Source organism: Taudactylus pleione, unplaced genomic scaffold (genome assembly GCF_031769625.1).
Source record: "Taudactylus pleione unplaced genomic scaffold, aTauple2 ptg000737l, whole genome shotgun sequence".
Taxonomy (NCBI): domain Eukaryota; kingdom Metazoa; phylum Chordata; class Amphibia; order Anura; family Myobatrachidae; genus Taudactylus; species Taudactylus pleione.
The window spans coordinates 972085-992613 of record NW_028285139.1 but is presented as its reverse complement, the minus strand read 5'-3'; the positions used below and the strand labels follow the sequence as shown (position 1 = coordinate 992613).

General features: G+C 42.4%; 1 protein-coding gene across 9 annotated transcripts in view; it reads right to left on the bottom strand.

Moving 5' to 3' along the window:
- RALGAPA1 (Ral GTPase activating protein catalytic subunit alpha 1) overlaps window positions 1-20529 on the bottom strand; it is a 293801-nt gene that overhangs the window by 145386 nt on the left and 127886 nt on the right. For all 9 annotated transcript variants that reach the window (XM_088457052.1, XM_088457053.1, XM_088457056.1 and 6 more), the window contains 3 exons: window positions 20304-20425; window positions 10709-10925; window positions 1625-1801 (listed from right to left, as the gene is read on the bottom strand). In XM_088457052.1, the coding sequence (XP_088313178.1) occupies window positions 1625-1801; window positions 10709-10925; window positions 20304-20425 (516 nt within the window). The remainder of the gene's footprint in view (window positions 1-1624; window positions 1802-10708; window positions 10926-20303; window positions 20426-20529) is intronic.

Sequence of the window (20529 nt, the reverse complement as noted above, 5' to 3'; positions counted from 1 at the left end):
GCTGAACTCTCATGAGAATGCAAACTCGGCCAAACATGATTCTCAGTAAATATACCCCTAAAGCAGAGTACACACTATGGCCCAACAAGGCTATATCCGTCAGCTTGGCCTGAGAATTGTGTAGTGTGTAAGCAGCACCAGGGCCTGACGGTTGGTTTAATACCCATTGGATCAGCTCCTAACATATCGCGTTGTTTTGATATCGCTCAGAAAGTGCCGTGTGTACGGACCTCTGCTCTATGTCTGCCGATAGTTTATCATGAACACGACTCGTTTGTGGGCATTTGTATTTACATCAGCTATCATGTGACTTCCCTCGGCTCGCCAGCAGACAAATGAACGTCATGTCAGTAGTGCAGGGGAAGGTAGTGTGAGGCAAACCACTTGCTGTGGAACTACATATCTCAGCATGCCTTTCACAGCAACATTTACCATGGCAGGACACACTGGCATGTGTAGATCCACGGCAGATGAAGTGCAGCATGTGCCATCTACATCACTCCAAGTGAGTGCAGACATCTGTGCCCAAGTGTTGTTGTCATTTGCTTCACCAGGCACCTGTAGCATCTCTTCACCTGTGTCCATTCAGCCCAGGACATTATTATAATTAATTAGCATTATCCAGCCTGAAAGCACAATTACCTGACAGTGTGTAAGGGGTCACTGAATCGGTGAGAGGATGTGGAATCGAAAGGATCGTTTTGTGGACTAAATGATTATTGGGTAGTATATATGGTGTATATCGGTTGTTTTTGGGATCATTTTGGTCGGTCAGAATCAGTCTAGTCGTTAGCATCATTGGGCAAAATCATATAGCATGTACCCAGTTTATGCTCATTTGGGCAGGTCCAATTTTACCTTTGGTTTCATGTTGCTGTGCGTAATTTGTTTACGTCATGACCCAATCAGTGTAGAGCTGCATAGTATCTTAGCGCTTTATAAATATAATAATAATACAAATGACCTACACTGTACAGTATAACGTCACGGGGCATTTTGCAAAACTGTACAATATATTTGCTTCAGATAAAGGGGAAGCACTAATTTCAAACAGGGTTTGCAACTCTGGTTTTTGTAGGAGCAGGGAAGGGTGCGGGGTAAAAGTATAAGATTTCAATTCATAAGTGCTTATAATTAGAGTTTTTCTAAGTTAATACTACCTAATACCCTCTCCTTAGGCACAGAAATCTTCCTTGCAGTAAAACAGAGCAGCCCAACTTCTAGCACTAAAAAGAATGCTTACCGAGCAATAAGATTGTAAATCTGGCCACACATAAGGTTGAACTGGAGGAGTATCCAACGTCTGGCACTCGAGTGAAGATCACTTTTAGATTACACTGGTGCCTGTTTGTATGGTCTTCAGATGTCCACATATATAGGCTGACTGATATAATCCTCTGATTACATTTACAAGCATAGCTATTAATGATCAGATTGATTTTGGACATTGCACTTGTTTAAAGGGTCACAAACACACGTTTGCATAGGAGCGAGTTGGCTAAAATTGACATATAGTTGGCCAGCTTCACAGTAAACCCATAGGTTAGGCATTTTAGATTCTTATAGGCTACTGAAATGTTTTCATATTACATTACCATAACAATGAAGCAGAATGATTTAATACCTGCTGAAACCAACACATCTGCACACAAGGCCTGCTGGTTGAGGCTACTAGTTTCCGAGTCAATGTGGAGTGTAGTGAGACTGACCACTTCCGGTTCTTCCGTGCTGAGCTGAACAGATGCTGTATCGGTGTCTGTGGTGAGAGGGACTGCCGAATCATTGCCAAACGGGAAACCAGCTAAAAAGGTAGGAAAAATGTATAAGCAGCAAAAAGAATGTTTTATTATTCTGTCAGTGTACAGGATCTACGATTGCTTTGTCTGTAACATTTGACTGAGGTTATCGCCCTCTCGGCGCGACTGGTTCCACGAGACTCTGCTAGCGCTGGGCGTCTATTTTTTGCCAAAAAACGTGCACTCCAAGAGACTGTCCTGATTCATTTGATATGCGCCACTTGTATATCTGTGTGTGACTGACTCTCTGAATCAGCATGCAAAGTGCTACGGTACAGCGGCCACAGGTAGTGTCCACGCCAAGTTCTGTTTGCAGACAGTTGCACACAGATATACAAGTGTCACATATCAAATTAATCACCGCAGTCTCCTGGTGCTTCCTAGTTGCATCGCATTGCGACTTAGATGCATTTTAGGCAAAAAAAAGAAAAAAGATGCCTGGCGCTAGCAGAGTAGCACGGGACCTGGCGGCTTGCTCATGCCAGGCATATCGCGCTGCTTGGCTTATTGAGGCTAGATGAGCTAGGACACATCTGTATATGACGTGCAGAAGTAGAACATTTAATCTTCTTAGCCATTTAATTTCAATCATTTTTTGAGGAGGTAGGGACCCAGTCACACCATGTAGTTAGCTACAGTCTTACAAGAAAATGTACCAATGGTTTGTAGAAATCATGGGCAGCATATTCAGCAGACGTTACAAGGTAAATTGACCAGTACTAGCTATAAATTCATAAAAATTAAACAAATAATGTTAATTCTATGGCCATCTATACAGATAAACGACACTACTGCAGTACACAACTGAACATAATCAAAAAGCCAGGAGACATTTTATCTACCAGACATTTCCTAAACAGTTATCATAATGCAAATCTCTTCAAATTTACACACTCATATTGAACACACAACGCATACCGTATGCTGGATAAAAAGCAAATACAGTAATAAATGCTGTCAGGGACTAAAATGTCATAGGACTGTCCTTATGCTTTTGCAATAGTGACACCTGCAGGGTATAAAGCGAATAATAATTGTTGTATAAATGCTTTATAACAAATCAGTTCCGAAAACAATAACAAGGAAAAAAATAGGTTTTATTGCTGTAAAATGTAGCGCTCCCGCTAGGATGTTTTAGCAGGGCGCCGCACCACGCCGCGCCAGATTTAAAAAAGACAGAATGCGCCCTGCTCTTTTGGTAGCGCCCTGTTGGCACCCCGCTAACACAACGTGCAGTTTAGGATATTTGGTACTCCCTGTTACATTTGTTTCTCTTAATCCCCCTAGGAGACACTGCAACCATGAGGCACAAGTGCAAACTTAAACTTGATTGCGGGCTGCCTCCTCTCCCTCTACATCCCATAGGGCAAAATACCTTCGACTTTAATAAGCCCATAGGAGATAAAGATAATACATGTAACAAGAACACATAAACAAGAAAGAGCAAAAACAGAGCGTAACACAGTAAGGGAGCAAGTGCAGTAAATTAAGAGGAAACGATTTAACAGTGAGTACCAAAAATCCTATTTTTTCCAACATCTGATCTGTGGGACATTGGAACCATGGGGACGTTCCAAAGATGCCCCCTAAGGGAGGGTATGCTGTTCGCAAAACTTTACGTCCAAAACTGGCATTTTTAGCAAGAAAAACATTAAATTTGTAGAACTTCATAAAAGTATGGATTGAGGACCAGGTGGCCACCTTGAAAAATTGCTCCAAAGAGGCTTTCTTGTTTTAGAATTTGCTTTGCTCACTCTTGTTTGAGTGTTGTTCTTTTAACTTAGGTTATCTTTATCTTCTATGGGCATATTAAAGTCGAAACGAAGGTAGTTTGCCCTATGGGATGTAGATGAGAGGAGGCAGACCTCAAACAAATTTAAGTTTATTTACTGTACATCCCCTTTCACAGTCCGCACTGTATAATTACTGTACATCCCCTTTCACAGTCCGCACTGTATAATTACTGTACATCCCCTTTCACAGTCCGCACTGTATAATTACTGTACATCCCCTTTCACAGTCCACACTGTATAATTACTGTAGATCCCCTTTCACAGTCCACACATAACCTCACACATACAGGAGTATTCAATATGGAGCGAAGTCATTTTTTGCGATAATTTCGCACCGATGACGTCATTTTCACTGGTTTTGGTTTATTAAATTTCAAAGACTTTTCGCAGGTTCGAAAAAAAACGGGGATAACTTTTCACCACTGAATAGGTGGCGAAAAAAAGTGCAGAATTGGAGTTTACGGGTGCAGGCTTAAAAAAAATAGCCTGCATCCCTGGGAATGTCATTTTAAAATAAACTGTGTCAAAAAAAGTTCAAAAAATAAATAGTGAAACCCCAAAAAATTTTTTTAAAATTTGGGGTGAAAAAAAAAAAAAAATAAATGGGAAAAAAAGTGTTTAAAAATAGGGAAATAGGTTCAGGGCTATTCTGCAAGTATGCAGCAGGTGTATTCTAGAATAGATTAATAGCGGCAGGTGCATATTTGCAGAATTTTTAAATAAAGACTTTAGGGACTTCAAAATATGCTAGTACCCATTTTCATGTACCCCAAATTTGATGGGACCACTTAAAAAAACAAAAAAAATAACCTACAGTCAGGTGCATAAATATTGGGACATTGACAGAATTTTCATATTTTGGCCTCTATTCACCACCACAATGGCTTTGAAATGAAACAAACAAGATGTGCTTTAACTGCAGACTTTCAGATTTAATTTGAGCGTAATTACATCAAAATCAGGTGAACGGTGTAGGAATTACAACGGTTTCTATATGTGCCTCCCACTTTTTAAGGGGCCAAAAGTAATGGGACAAACTAAACTATCCTAAATCTAACTTTCACTTTTTAATACTTTGTTGCAAATCCTTTGCAGGCAGTTACAGGCTGAAGTCTGGAACGCATAGACATCACCAGACGCTGGGTCATCCCTGGTGATGCTCTGCCAAGCCTCTACTGCAAATGTCTTCAGTTCCTGCTTGTTCTTGGGGCATTTTCCATTCAGTTTTGTCTTCATCAAGTGAAATGCATGCTCAATCGGATTCAGGTCAGGGGATTGAATGGCCATTGCATAACATTCCACTTTTTAGCCTTAAAAAACTCTTTGGTTGCTTTTGCATTATGCTTCGGGTCATTGTCCATCTGCACTGTGAAGCGCCGTCCAATGAGTTCTGAAGCATTTCACTGAATATGAGCATATAATATTGCCCGAAACACTTCAGAATTCATTCTGCTGCTTTTGTCAGCAGTCACATCATCAATAAATACAAGGGAACCAGTTCCATTGGCAGCCATACATGCCCACGCCATGACACTTCCACCACCATGCTTCACTGATGAGGTGGTATGTTTTGGATCATGAGCAGTTCCTTTCCTTCTCCATACTCTTCTCTTCCCATCACTCTGGTACAAGTTGATCTTTGTCTCATCTGTCCATAGGATGTTGTTCCAGAACTGTAATGGCTTTTTTAGATGTTGTTTGGCAAACTCTAATCTGGTCTTCCTGTTTTTGTGGCTCACCAATGGTTTACATCTTGTGGTGAACCCTCTATATTCACTCTTGTGAAGTCTTCTCTTGATTGTTGACTTTGACACATATACACCTACACCTCCTGGAGAATGTTCTTGATTTGGCCAACTGTTGTGAAGGGGTTTTTCTTCACCAGGGAAATAATTCTTCTGTCATCCACCACAGTTGTTTTCCGTGGTCTTCCGGGTCTTTGGTGTTGCTGAGCTCTCCGGTGCGTTCTTTCTTTTTAAGAATGTTCCAAACAGTTGATTTGGCAACACCTAATGTTTTTGCTATCTCTCTGATGGGTTTGTTTTGATTTTTCAGCCTAATGATGGCTTGCTTCACTGATAGTGACAGCTCTTTGGATCTCATATTGAAAGTCGACAGCAACTGATTCCAAATGCAAATGTCACACCTAGAATCAACTCCAGACCTTTTACCTGCTTAATTGATAATGAAATAATGAAGGAATAGCCCACACCTGTCCATGAAATAGCTTTTGAGTTGATAGTCCCATTACTTTTGGCCCCTTAAAAAGTGGGAGGCACATATAGAAACCGTTGTAATTCCTACACCGTTCACCTGATTTGGATGTAATTACCCTCAAATTAAATCTGAAAGTCTGCAGTTAAAGCACATCTTGTTTGTTTCATTTCAAAACCATTGTGGTGGTGAATAGAGGCCAAAATATGATAATTCTGTCAATGTCCCAATATTTATGCACCTGACTGTAAGTGCTCTTCTGCAACACTTCTTCAATGTCGGGAAAAAAACACCTACAGCCGCTATTTAAAACCCCGACTTTCATTTGCAGGCTAAAACAGGGGTACCCATAGTGATCCCCCATGTTTTTACAGCTTTAGGGGGGGTCCTACAATTTATTCCAGGAAAATTTCGTATTTTTGTGCAGATCCCACTTCGCAGGTTCCCGTTTTCGTAGCTTTTATATTGAATACGGGGATAAAGCGGGCGCGCACCCGATACTTTATCCCTGGAAAATCTCCAATGTGGAGCGAAAAGTCCAGCACGGACTTTTCGCTCCCATATTGAAGAACCCTCCTTGTCTTTCTTTCACATCCTCCTGACATTTGGCCGACAGGGTGTGTGACTGGATCATACAGCCCACCAAGAAACTCGCAGTCTGGCTGGACCAAATAGCAATATATAGCACCTATCCTTGTGTATCAATGCCTATTTCCCTATAGATTGTAAGCTTGGGAGAAGGGCCTACCTACCTATATATCTGTCTGTTATTACCCAGTTTTGTTCTATTAATGTCTCCAATTGTAAAGCGTAATGGAATATGCTGCGCTATATAACAAACTGTTAATAAATAAATAATAAATAAGTTTGCACTTGTGCCTGATCCTTGGACAGTGCCTTCTACACCCCATGGTCCGAGTAACCCCCACATCAGATGTTAGAGAAATATATATCTTATATACTGTATAAAAATCATTGGTCTGTTTGTTTGTCTGTCCAGTTATGCTTTCGGACACCCCTGCACCGACTGGGATGAACAATGCGAAGTTGTCCAGTTGGATCCTGGTCAGGTTTTAGGGGGGTTAGGGTCCCGGTCGGACCTCCCATTGGTGTATGCTGGGCAGAACTTTGACCCGGGGAGTATGTTCTGGGCCTCCCACTTGATGGATTTAGACGGTATCACATAATAAAACGTCATAACTTGAAGATTTATACCCAGGCAACTTGGGTACTTCAGTTAGTACTGTATATATATTTATAGACATTAACAAATAACTCTGCTGGCTCATCACCAGCCACACTAAATTTACAGCAGGCTACAGGTTCCAGATCTGAGCCGATATCATTACACCCGGACTGTCAGTGACGGCGTAAAGGTCGGTTTTCGATACAGTCAACATACAAGCCAGTTACTGCAGTACGGTGAAAGCAAGAAGATCCTGATCAGATATCCCCTGCCATTAATTGCATTTGAACAAGAGTAACCTAAAATAACACAAATGCAAATAAAATAAAACTAGATTTAATTGTATACATGTGCAGGGAATATACTTTACTTTAGTTTTTCCATATACTGTACAATTAAACAAATATGAAGAATAACATTAATAAATAATCATAGCTCTCTTCCCAACATGCCTAGAAGTGTTACATCTTATGTGCGCCACTTGTACATTTTACACAAGTGCCATTCACACTTGCAAAAATAATTCATGAACCATATAACGGACAAGTCAATGCCACACATTTGGTATCGCTACATCAGAGAGACTTAATTGATTACATTTTGAAGTGAAGATGTGGGGTTGCTGTAATTATGTGAAATTTACTATGGGAAGAATGGTGGGAAAATAATTTTGTAGCTCAGGACTTTTTCTTTTTGATTACCAAATATCCCTTTTCTTCAAAAAATAATCCATGGCAGCCTTTCTATGGGGTTTAATATATTTGTCAGACATTCAGCAAGTCGGCACTGATGTCATGGCGAATGTTGTCATGCTGTCCTTGATAAATACACAGTAATTGTAATAGTATGCAATACAGTATGACTAGTCAAAGCGGATTCTTTTTTGCTATCCACTGGCTGTGGGTAAAATGATGGTATGCAATAATTGTCTTATAAGCTCTGTGATACACAATAGTAGAGTCTATGTATTCATTATCTCTGAGAAGTTACCACAAAATGTCCATGCCATTAAAATGGAGTTGTAATACATTTGAGTTAAAGACTGAACCTTGAAGCAACAGATCTGGACGAGGTGGTAGAGGCCATGGTTCCTCCTGAGTATCTCTCAAGCCACTGGGTACCAAAGACGCTGTGGCCACTGAAATGGAAGAATTGCTATCACTTTCAATTGTGTTTTCACTTTCTCAGCAGGTGAAAAATTACCATAAGCCAGTGGAAACCTCCATTTGGATTGACAATGCGTCCACCACATCTGTCCCTGAAATTTTGAGAGAAGAATTTTGGTACTTTGGCTTTCAGGTTTGTTGCCATAATATTAATTTGAGGCAGGATGAATCTTTCTACAAGCAGTTGATAAACTTCCTGATGTAGAGACCATTCTCCTGTTTTGGGTTAGATAAGCTCCTTGGAATTATGAAAATGACTGTAGGTTTCATTGCACCAAAAGGTTCATGTATTTGACATCCAATATCATAATTCTGCTTCTGGTGCCTCCCCCAGGGTGACTGTATGAAGCCACCACTGTTCTGTTGTCTGAACATACTTGAAGATGCTTTCACAGTTCTTATTTCCAGCACATTTATGCAAAGTTTCTTTTCTTTTTTTTTGTGACGAAGGGGGAGATGCATCAAACCGTGGAGAGAGATAAAGTACCAACCAATTAGCTCATATCATTTTACAGGCTGTTTGAAAGAGGACAGTTAGTAGCTGATTGGTTGGTACTTTATCTCTCTCCAAGGTTTGATAAATATCCCCCAAGTTCCCCCTGAGCTATCACTGTGAGTAGATGAGCACCCCAGCCTGCAGCACTGGAATCTGCCATCAGTACTACCCATCACATGCCCAGTGTCTTTACTCTTGGGTTTTAAGAGACTTCTTGGTTGGTCTTGACAGGCTGATGTTGTGATAAAATAAAGTGCGTTTGTGAGCTAACCGTTCTAGCTGAAGACTGTGCATATGCCATCTTGCCACACAAGCAACTACTCCTATGGTGGAGAAAATAAGCCCAACAGCTGAATGACTCTTTATACGGTTGTCCACGATTAGCGCTCTACTTAATGTACCAATTGCTGTATTTCGCGACACCTCTCCTCTGACAGAATTACATTGTCCTATATTATATTTATTTGTACACCAAGAAACTGTATTTGCTGTAAGGTAATGAGTTGACTATTTCTCTAGTTCACCATCCAGCCATGTTTATGCAATAAGGATATCATCTGCACTGTTTTGGTATGTACAGCATGTTCTGACTCTTCTATAACCAGGATATCGTCCTGGTATGGCCATGTCTTGACTTCCTGCTTTCTTAACTCCTCCACTAATATCTCCAGCACCTTTGTGAAGTTCATGGACATGTTGCCAGGCCGAAGGGCAGAGAGGTGAACTGGAAATAGTCCTATGATCCAGACCCTGAAAATATTCCTGTGCTGAATGGCAACATGAAAAGTAGGAGCTTGAAGATCAATGTGAGAAGGTTCCCTTTGCTGAAGGGCAATTGTATGCAAAATGATCTGGCATTGACAAGTTTGTCTGGAACTAAACCTTTGCCTTTCTGGGGCAATCGCTTTGTTTTGATTAAGGCTTGTAGGATGTTCTACAAGGTCTCTAGCTCTGCTGAGTACAATTAAGTCCTGGATTGTACAAAGACATTTCCTTTTGATACTGTTGATACTGATGGGATTCTATCTTGTATCCATTTCTTATGGTGTCTATAAACCAGGGAATATAACCAAATGTCTGCATACTGTCCAATTCTACCCTCTACTGGTGTTAGAAGGGATAGATCTGGACAACAGCCATTGTGGGATCTTTTGACTTTACCTTTTAATTTTAATCTTGAAGACTCATGGAGGCTGTCTGAAGGTAATAAGTACATTTTGCTTATTGCATAACTTGAGGTCTCTTCTTGCCACTACTGTTGATACAACAGATCTTGCAGAAGAAGCAATGGTGTCTATAGAAGTGTCACACAGGAATCAAATTCCTCTTAGCAGGATTCCCACACTTAACAGGCATTGCGTGATATTTTGTTTTCTTTATATATCGATGTGGAGTGAATCCTCCATAATCTTAGAGCTCTAGACACTGACGCTATGGATGATTTCAATGTGGTTCCTGAAAAAATCTGAAGTTTCTTCAAAGCACTTTCTGTCTTCCTATCCAACAGGTCTCTGAGGAACCCCATCTTTATGTGGAACTGTAGTTCTAGCTAACATGCCGGCTATGAATGCATCTACTTTAGGAACCCAACTCCATTTCAATAACTCTTCATCAATTAATAGATACTGTGTTATTTACTAAGCGTTGGGTTCTAAAAAAGACCGATGTACCCAGTTAGCCAGTCTGTGCTGGGTAGATTGTGCATCATCTGGACAAATTAGATAGTAAGTGAATAAAGTTATACCTGATCCTTGACCTACCTTAGAGACAGGAAAAGACACAAGGGAAATGAAGGCTCTGCATTATATCTATCCGGGTGTATATTTTTTTTATATACCTGTCTCTAACGGACTTAGAAGGGAGCAAACCAATTGTAAAGGCTACCATGGAGTACTGAAAGGGGAATATATGTATTCTGATGTGCTACAGAAGTATTACTTACCTGTACTAAATCAAAGCATCACAAAATGCTGTAGTTTTTGACTGGTTGAGTATGTAATACCCTCAGATTCGAACGATCGTCTACTAAGAATTTACCTCAGGTTGTCTTTACTCACCTTCAAACTTCCTTCCATCATACTGAAATGCGTTGAAGGATTCTGAGTGGCTGTCTGAGCTGAGGAGTTCACTGCTGGCGGCACTTGCAGGAGAAGTCCACTCTGATGGAACGCCAGGGTCATCTGCTGGGCGCATTTGGCTATGTTTGTTAAGTGGGTCTGGCAAGTCTTTGGGAACTTCTAGACTGCCAGGGCTGCTACCTCGACGTGTTAGAGTCTGGAAAACAGAAAAAATATATATACTAGAACGCCAACGACCTCTCACAGGATTGAAGGAAAGATGCTAACATAATAATCTAAACCATTAAATATAGAATTCCAAATACCTAGAGCTTCATTAATTTATAAAACAAAATATATACACACATATATACACAGTGCCTTGCAAAAGTATTCACCCCCTTGGCTTTTTACTTTTTTTGTTACATTACAACCTGTAATTTATTTATTTTTTTAAATCTGAATTTTATGTGATGGATCTGCACAAAATAGTCTAATTTGGTGAAGTGAAATGAGAGAAATATATATAAAAAAGAATCTTTATAAATAAAATTCTGAAAATTGGCATGTGCATATGTAATCACCCCCTTTGCTATGAAGCCCCTCAAAAGTTCTGGTGCAACCAATTACCTTCAGAAGTTACATATTTAGTGAAATTAAGTCCACCTGTGTGAAATCTAAGTGTCACATGATCTGTCAATATAAACACACCTTTTCTGCCCCAGAGGCTGCAACACCACTAAGCAAGAGGCATCACACCATGAAGACCAAGGAGCTCGCCAAACAAGTCAGGGACAAAATTGTTGAGAAGTACAATTCTTGGTTGGGTTATAAAAAAATATCCAAATATTTGATGATCCCCCAGAGCACCATCAAATCCACCATCAACAAATGGAAAGAACATGGTACCACAACAAACCTGCCAAGAGAGGGCCTCCCACCAAAACTCACAGACCGGGCAAGGAGGGCATTAATCAGAGAGGCAGCACAAGGACCAAAAGGTAACCCCGAAGGAGCTGCAGAGTTCCACAGCAGAGACTGGTGTATCTGTGCATGTGACAACAATAAGCCGTACACTCCATAGAGCTGGGCTTTATGGAAGAGTGGCCAGAAAAAAGCCATTACTTAGTGATAAAAATAAGAAGACACGATTTGAGTTTGCTAAAAGGCATGTGGGCGACTCCCCAAATGTATGGAGGAAGGTACTCTGGTCATATGAGACTAAAATGTAACTTTTCGGCCACCAAGGAAAACGCTATGTCTGGCGCAAACTCAAACACATCCCATCACCCCAAGAACACCATCCCCACAGTGAAACATGATGGTGGCAGCATCATGCTGTGGGGATGTTTTTCAGCAGCAGTGACTGGGAAACTGATTCGAGTCGAGGAAAAGATGGATGGTGCTAAATACAGGGATATTCTTGAGCAAAACCTGTTTCAGTCTGCCTGGATTTGAGACTGGGACGGAGGTTCACCTTCCAGCAGGACAATGACCCAAAGCATACTGCTAAAGCAATACTTGAGTGGTTTAAGGGGAAACATTTAAATGTGTTGGAATGGCCTAGTCAAAACCCAGATCTCAATCCAATTGAGTATCTGTGGTCAGACTTGAAGATTGCTGTTCACAAGCGGAAACCATCCAACATGAAGGAGCTGGAGCAGTTTTGCCTTGAGAAATGGGCAAAAATCCCAGGGGCAAGATGTGGCAAGCTCATAGAGACTTATCCAAAGCGACTTGCAGCTGAAATTGCCGCAAAAGGTGGCTCGATAAAGTACTGACTTTAAGGGGGTGAATAGTTATGTTGTCCTAAATGTTGTTTGATTCACGATATAAAAAAAACAACACAACTTCACAGTTGTAGGCATGTTCTGTTAATGATATGTTGCACACCTTCAAACAATCCAGTTTAATTCCAGGTTATGAGGCAACAAAAACAGGATTTTGGTACTTACCGATAAATCCCTTTCTCCGATTCCACAGGGGACACTGGAGTTCAAGACAGTGGGGTATAGACGGTGGTAGAGTAGAGCCTGGCACCTTAAATAATTTAGAAGTGTGACTGGCTCCTCCCCCTCTATGCCCCATCAGCCCCAGTTTAAGAACTGAGCCCGAGAAGAGACGGAGGACAACAGGAAAACGAGGAGAAGGAGAAGACCACAGAACGGAACAAGACCGACTGAAGGAGAACAGAGGAAACCACTGCAGGGAATCATGCAGTCACACAACCATAGAAGGAACGAAACAACTGGCAGGTATGCAGCGCTGGGCGGGCGTCCAGTGTCCCCTGTGGAATCGGAGAAAGGGATTTATCGGTAAGTACCAAAATCCTGTTTTCTCCTTCATCCACTAGGGGACACTGGAGTTCAAGACAGTGGGGACATCCCAAAGCCAACCTCCTGGGTGGGAAGCGCTGAGAACATGCCAACCCTTTGGCCAACCGAACAGGGACCGCCAAGAACCAGAGGTTCAACGGAAAGGCAAGAGCTGAGGATCAAATGTCGTGAGCCAGGAGACAATCAGAACTCCCTGCGGAACAGACACAGAAATACCACAACTTACAGCGTAAATAGAATGGAATAAGCGGCTAGCGAGAAAACACCCTCAGGTGAGAAGCATCCTAACGCTGTAAGCTCAGCTGAAAACAGACCAAGCCGGACTGTTGGGAGCAGAGAACTCCAACCCGAATCCATATGAGAAGGGCAGTAACCCGAGAACAAAACTCGAGAAAACCGTACCAGATTCAGAAACAGAAAGCTGCAACAGTCGCAGATAGCAGAATACCAGCACTGTTGGACATAGTCATAAAGATACAAGTATAACGATACCAATCTACAGAAACAGAACTGATCCTGTCCACAGACTCCTAACAGAGTATGCAGAAAGGTAAAAGACAAGGCCGAACAGTCACCATGAACCATTCTGGAAGTCCAACTACTACAAAGTTGTAAACCAGCGGAAGGGAGAGACCATAGAAGTCTCCAACGAGTGGAGATCACACTGGGAATGAGGCCGAGGCAGCTTTGAGAGGATTGAGATTACAATACCTGTCAGAGGGTCAGACAGCAGAACAACCCATTCTGAAAACAGAGTAGAAAACAGCGACTGAACACCTGCAGTCGAAAAGCAAATCACAGCCACAAACTTCAAAACAACAGACAACTTCCAACATGATGGAAGTGCGTAGGCAGTACCAACCGCTGGCCTGAACATAGGGTGAACAACCAGGATACCCTAGTAGAGCACGGATGCAACAGCCACGCAGGAAGCTACCAATATAGGGAAGCATTCCATACCACAAGGCTAGAGCACTAGGACAACCCTGAAGGTACCAGTCAGGTACCTGTCAATGTGATGAAAACATCCACAGAGACTGAACAGGAAATCCACCAGGCCCCCTGCGTAGGACATATTGACTGTCACACTTTAATGTAAAGATGTGCCCTAGACCCTCAAAGCGCTTCAGTCCATAATCCCAACAGATCTAGTAGAAGAGTGTCACTAATCTCAATGTTGAAACTATGCACCAGGGAAGCTCTAAAGTGTAGAGCCAACTGATTAAAAAAGCAGATGGCTGCTAGGACCGCAGCTAGGGTGCATAAGGGAGAAGCGGCTATGCAATGACAGGTTGAGCATTAGTGGGGTAAGCTCGCTTACCTGTGAGCGGCCAAAAGCCCTCTGGACGCTATGTAGAATGTCACTGACCTTTTTCATCTCACAGCAACCTGCCCCGTCAGGTATAGGGAATAGCTTCAGTGGGCTAAGACCCAATGCTCTACAGCACGGACTTCAGTCTGGAGATGTTGCAGTAGAAAACACTGTATAAACTAGCAAAATGTTAGTGGAGGCAGGAAGGTCGTTCAACAGGACTCTATACCTGAGCTTGTTATATTAGGGATGTGTATCCATATAGACATTATACCTATACCACAAAACGGTCTACTAGTTTAAGTATCAGTACATTAACACTTATAATGGAGAAGTGTGTATTACGCCCATCAATCTAATAAAATCCAGGCCTGACCCTGCCTATATCGGCGGGGGCCCTAGGCCTTCATGTAATTTAACAAATGAATCCCTGATTACAGAATAGAACCTGGATTCTCTATGTACAGATAGAATGTACCTAGGGGCCCTTTAGAGAATCATATTATTGAGATATGTGACAAGACAATAATATGGAGTACCGGAATCTATACTGAGAAGGGTACCTGTACATAGAGAGAGTGCATTAGTTATCCCGAGAAAGGAAGGGACATATCTGTAGTGATAACCTATAGGGTTAAAAACCAGGTTTTGCCAATTATTAGAAAATATGCATAGAAGTAATGGGAATATATCAGTATATATACACCCGTACATATAGATAAACATAGTTGCATAAGAAGGCCATCTCTTTGAAAGAAAGAGTAGTGCCAACATAGCAAGTTAACTTGTCAGACTCCGGCATCGGGAGATCAGCATGCTATATTTATATATGTCCTGCTATATCCTGCATTCTCAGTGTCTTATAAGTTTGCTACCAAGTGAAAAGTTAAAATAATCATAGATCACCCTAAAGGGGGGCACCATAGATAGGGACTAACAAGAAGGAACTATAACCCCAGAAGGATGGAAGTACATATCTTTATATACAAGAAGGCCCCAGTCATGTATAGGGTTCATAATTTAAGCAATGTCTATCACTATGTAAGCTGCAGAACATGACTCTAGTCTACAGAGCCACCATTTAATATATATATATATATATATATATATATATACACATACATATATATATATATATATATACACACATACATATAGATAAGCTGACAGCTTTGGTAATCGCAGGCGGCTTCCCATCCGTGGAAATATAGGTACGTACACACACCCACATACAAATCCTTAGGGAGAGATGGTGTAAAGCGGAGTTATTGTACCAACTACTGGATGAGGAGAGTCCAGACTTCAATTGCAGAATCCTTCTTTTAAATAAGCCAAGTACCAGACATAAAACTGATAACAGATCCTACCTCTGCCTTATAAGGATAAGAAGCGATATATATATCTCCACATATGCATACCTACATACAAGATTAGTAGGTGCGATCATATTTAAAATTAGAACATGAGCAATACACGTATATGTTCTATAGCAGGGCTTAGTATAAATACATGTGGCTTACCTCAACGCAGGGAGACTGCTCAAGTGTTGCGTGTAGCCATCAGCCTGCTACGGTGTAATGGGCAGGATATTTTATCAGTGTGCTGTCCCAGACTGGTATCGAACCTGGGACCCTTCTGTTACTGGAGTGCTCGCCTTAATCAGTTGAGCTATATATGTGTGCAGAAGAGTAACAATCCACAAACTTAAGGGATTACTGTCCCCAAAAAGTGAGCTGTATTCTAATAGAGCCTTCCCAACATATTAAAAGGGAGACCTGTCCCTTGGGAAAAACCACAGCGCAATCCCCCAATCTAAACAGGGGATAAAGGCCTGCTGTTGTTATTAACACAGCTAAAGAAGTGGCCGTCCCGGCCTCTAATGCTGGGCCACAGGGATGGTAAGCCCAATATGGAATTCTCGTTCCTGAGAATGGATGATTCGGGAGGACCTGACCCAAGGCCTGCCCCCTCAGCCAACGCTGGGTTGAGACCCAATCCAATGGAGAGTTCTCCTCACCCACAGATATCGTTTCAATATTTTTGTATATGTGCTGCCAAAGCGTGCACTGGAACATTGTCAACCTTGCGCAGTGTGCTAATTAACCTCTCTGGAATAAGGCTTGTCCATAGACCACCCGATTAGCAGAGTAGAAAAAAAAGGTATACACATACATACACTATATATATATATATATATATATATATATATATATATATATATATATACATATACATACATACACACACACACACACACACACACACACACACACACACACATATATATATACATACATCCCTATATGGGATTATACACACACACACACACAACACGTACATTGTAGGCGCCGGGACACGGGGAGCGATCTGCAGAAGTGACAGAGATGACTCTTACACTGCGCTAGGGTAAAGTTATACCGCGCTGTGTGCGCAAAATGTCCATGCTAGCCTGGAAGAGTCCCGGCTAACATAAGCTGTCCCCTCAACAGAACCGCATAAAGCGGAGTCATAGTGCACCTGCTAAGCGCAAGGTTGAGGGAGGGGCAGCAAAAGGCTAGACATATCCATCAGAGCAGCAGGTGTTAGGGCAATGAGCTATACTGCTGTGGAGGGCGCCGAAGCGGCTTAAACACAAGAGCTCCGAAGTAGCTAGCGCCGGAGCTTATACATTAAAGCACCGCCCTCAGCAGACTAACAGCTACGCTGTTATAAAACACACACAAGCACAGGGAGAATATACAAACTCCACACAGGGTCATAGTGGGAAACAAACCCATGACCTCAGTGCTGTGAGGCGGCAATGCTAACCATTACACAGTCTGTGCTGCCCTGTTAAATATATACAGGCTGCCTCAGTGCGACTGGCGCTGTACCTACAGTGAGAGCTCCAGCGCTTTTCGTAAGTGATAGCGCAGTCAGCCGTCTGTCACTTACCTGACCTACAGTTAACGGAGCTTCAATACACATCTCCCCCTTGTGGGGGGAGGGGCAGGAGACCCGGACTCAGCCGGCGGCGGGACCCTTTTCTTCCCCGAGCAGGAGTGAGTCAGCGCTGTGCTACACAACGGACCCTCTTAATAAAAGGGGGAGTTGTTTATATTGTAAGCTGTCCCCTCTCCTTAAGAGGGAAGCGCGCTCCCTTGCCGGCGCTGGTCCGCACTGCATACTCTTAAAAGAACACCTCTCCTGCTAAGCAGGAGAGGAGAGCCTCAGCTGATGTCCACTGCTCCAGTGAAATGACTCAGCGCTGTGCTTGCCGGCTATTGCTGCTGCGGAGCAATAAGGGGGAGAACCCTTACAAATGGCGCCGCTGTTGCAGGACGCGCCATAAGTTTCTTCCCCGAGCAGGATGTTTGTTTAGGGCGGGTCTCGACGCCGGGTCCATGCGCTGATTAAGACAGCGGGACTTAGTAGCCACAGCAGCCCGCCATGTGTGAGGAGGGCAAGCGCGATCGGCGCTGCTAACGAGCTCTCCTATGCAGCAGCGCCGACAGCCGCGTGGTGCCCACAGCGCGGCAGTGAGGAGGAAGCCCGACTATAATAGGCGCCGCTAGATTGCATGACGCGCCTCCAGCAGCCCCAGCGACGACCGAAGCTGGGCTGAGGGGGCGGAGAGCAACCCGGACACATGCCGGTGTCAGCAGTGGCGGGTCTTCTCGGGGTCCGATGACTCCTTTGTGTGTGCCCCCTCCTCAGGGTCACCAGACACAGGCTGCAGTAGCCGTGTGGTGCCCTTCCCGGCGGCTCCCACGTAGCAGGCAGACTGCCACAGCAAGCAGCCTGCCTGTCCTCAGTCAGCTGAACTGTTAGAAAAATGAAAAAATATGAAAAAGGCTGGAGACAGCCTGATGTGCGACCGGCTCTCTCGGGCACATTCTAAAAACTGGGGCTGATGGGGCATAGAGGGGGAGGAGCCAGTCACACTTCTAAATTATTTAAGGTGCCAGGCTCTACTCTACCACCGTCTATACCCCACTGTCTTGAACTCCAGTGTCCCCTAGTGGATGAAGGAGAAACATGAAAAATGCAAAGGGGGGTGAATACTTTTGCAAGGCACTGTATACATGATAATGTACCCATTCTGGTAAAATATATGGATATTAAAAGTCAAAGAGGAGTTCCTTTATCATATATAAGCAATAGGCTGCAGGTCGAGTACTTTTATGCAGATCTCAAATAATGGAGCATTTACATTTTTGTAATAATGTACTGTAGGAGCTGCTGTATTCCTTATCATACACACATTTTCCTAACAATGACATCAGAATCCCCGGACATGTTCTTAAGATCTCATCTGATAATCAATCGATATAAAAACAAAATTCAATATGTGTCTAAGCTCACTCATTACAACCACACAAGGATGGGTCTTAACAAAGTATGATCCCACTGCAAGATGCTTTGTTTTCCAAAATTGCACTGTGATCTAAGTAAATAAGGATTTTTTTTTTTTTTTTAACTGCACAATACAGTACTTTGTAAATATACTAATCCTAAAGTTAATAAAAATGTATACAGCAAGGGGCTGATTCTGAGTCAGACGCAAAGTTGCTGTACTTGCAGGCACCTGCGGAAGCCAGATTTATTACCCAATGCTAATGCAAGAATCTGTTTAGCTAATGCGTGGGTCCGTGCATCTGCAAGTGGAAAGCCGTGCTGCCCACTGATATTACGCCAGCTGCATTAGTATAGGCATTTGTACCAGCACCATATTAGGTGCAAGAGATTTGTCAGAACCAGGCTTCCTTCCCCTGTACACACCACTTAGAATCGTACACAACCAGGACACGCACCCACAAGCTACGGTACCACGGGCCTCCCTCTCTCACAGCTCCCCTGCTGGTGAGCATTTTCATCGCCTTGTACTTGCCCCGAAAATGCCCAATTTCACGGACAGACAGATCCATCTGACTCAGAGTAAGACGGACATACACAACAATGCATAAACTCACATATGTACATGTGTTGCATGCAGCAAATTGCCATTTGAGTCCGTGTACTGACAGCCGACCAACTGAAAATCAGCCCCTACATGTGCTAGAAATATAGTGTAATTAGTTTTGTAATAGTCTTGTCTTATATAATGTATGAAAAGTTTGTTGTTATCGCTCACATATAAATATTAATTTTGCCAAAGGAATCTGATAGATTGGTCGACACTAAAAAAGGTTGACATTCTGAATGTCAACAGTCAAAATGTCGACATGGTCATTAGGTTGACCGTCATTCTGTAGACCTGTATTTAGGTCGACAGGGTTAAATGGTCAACCCATGCAAAAGGTTGACATTTAACATGTTCGACACAGGTCTTTCATGATTTTTAGTGTTAGGCTAAAATAACAAAAAAAAAAAACATGTGTTGACATTTTAAATGTTGACTGTTCCAATGTGTGGACCATTTAACCCTGTCGACCTAAATATGTGTCTACAAAATAATGGTCAACCTAATGAACTTGTTGACAGATAAACTGTCGACATACAGAACCAGTCAACCTTTTGGTGTTGACCTTTTCACTGTCCATCTTTCATATCACACCCATGACTATGGTTTGCTTACAGCAGAATGACTAACATCAATTCAAGAAACATACAAATTGTGCTGCTGGAACCTAGGCAGGGTTATTTTACAAATACATCCAAATACATAGTTGTCTACTTTAATTTGTGCACCTAACAGGTTGGTAAGGGGATTTGGGGCAATTTGTGGTGAGGGGCAAAACAAAGGCACCCTATGCAAAGGTATGGGGATACAAATGTGAGCATTGAATGCTTATGTTATAATTGCCCCAGAACTAGAGTGTAGAGAAACTACAGAAAGTGTACATTTGTCACAATGAGCCCTTGCAGCCCTACACTTGGCCCGTGGACCAGCATATGGACCAAAATGCTCTAATAAATTCTTAGTTCTTCGTAATATTTACAACAGACACATTTACAATATTCTTACCAGAGCTGTGCCTGACCTCAGCCTCTCTGCTATAAATTCATCCATTAGATCTGGGATATTGGAGCTGGAGTTGATATCACTGTTTATGGCACTTGACTGGGGACCTACATCTTCTTTGTTAGCTAGAAAAAAAAAAATAATAAAAATAAAAGTCATTCAATATGTAGTTTAAGCACCAGCAAAAGGGAAAGCAAACAGGCAAGGGACCACTAGGATAGAACTAGAG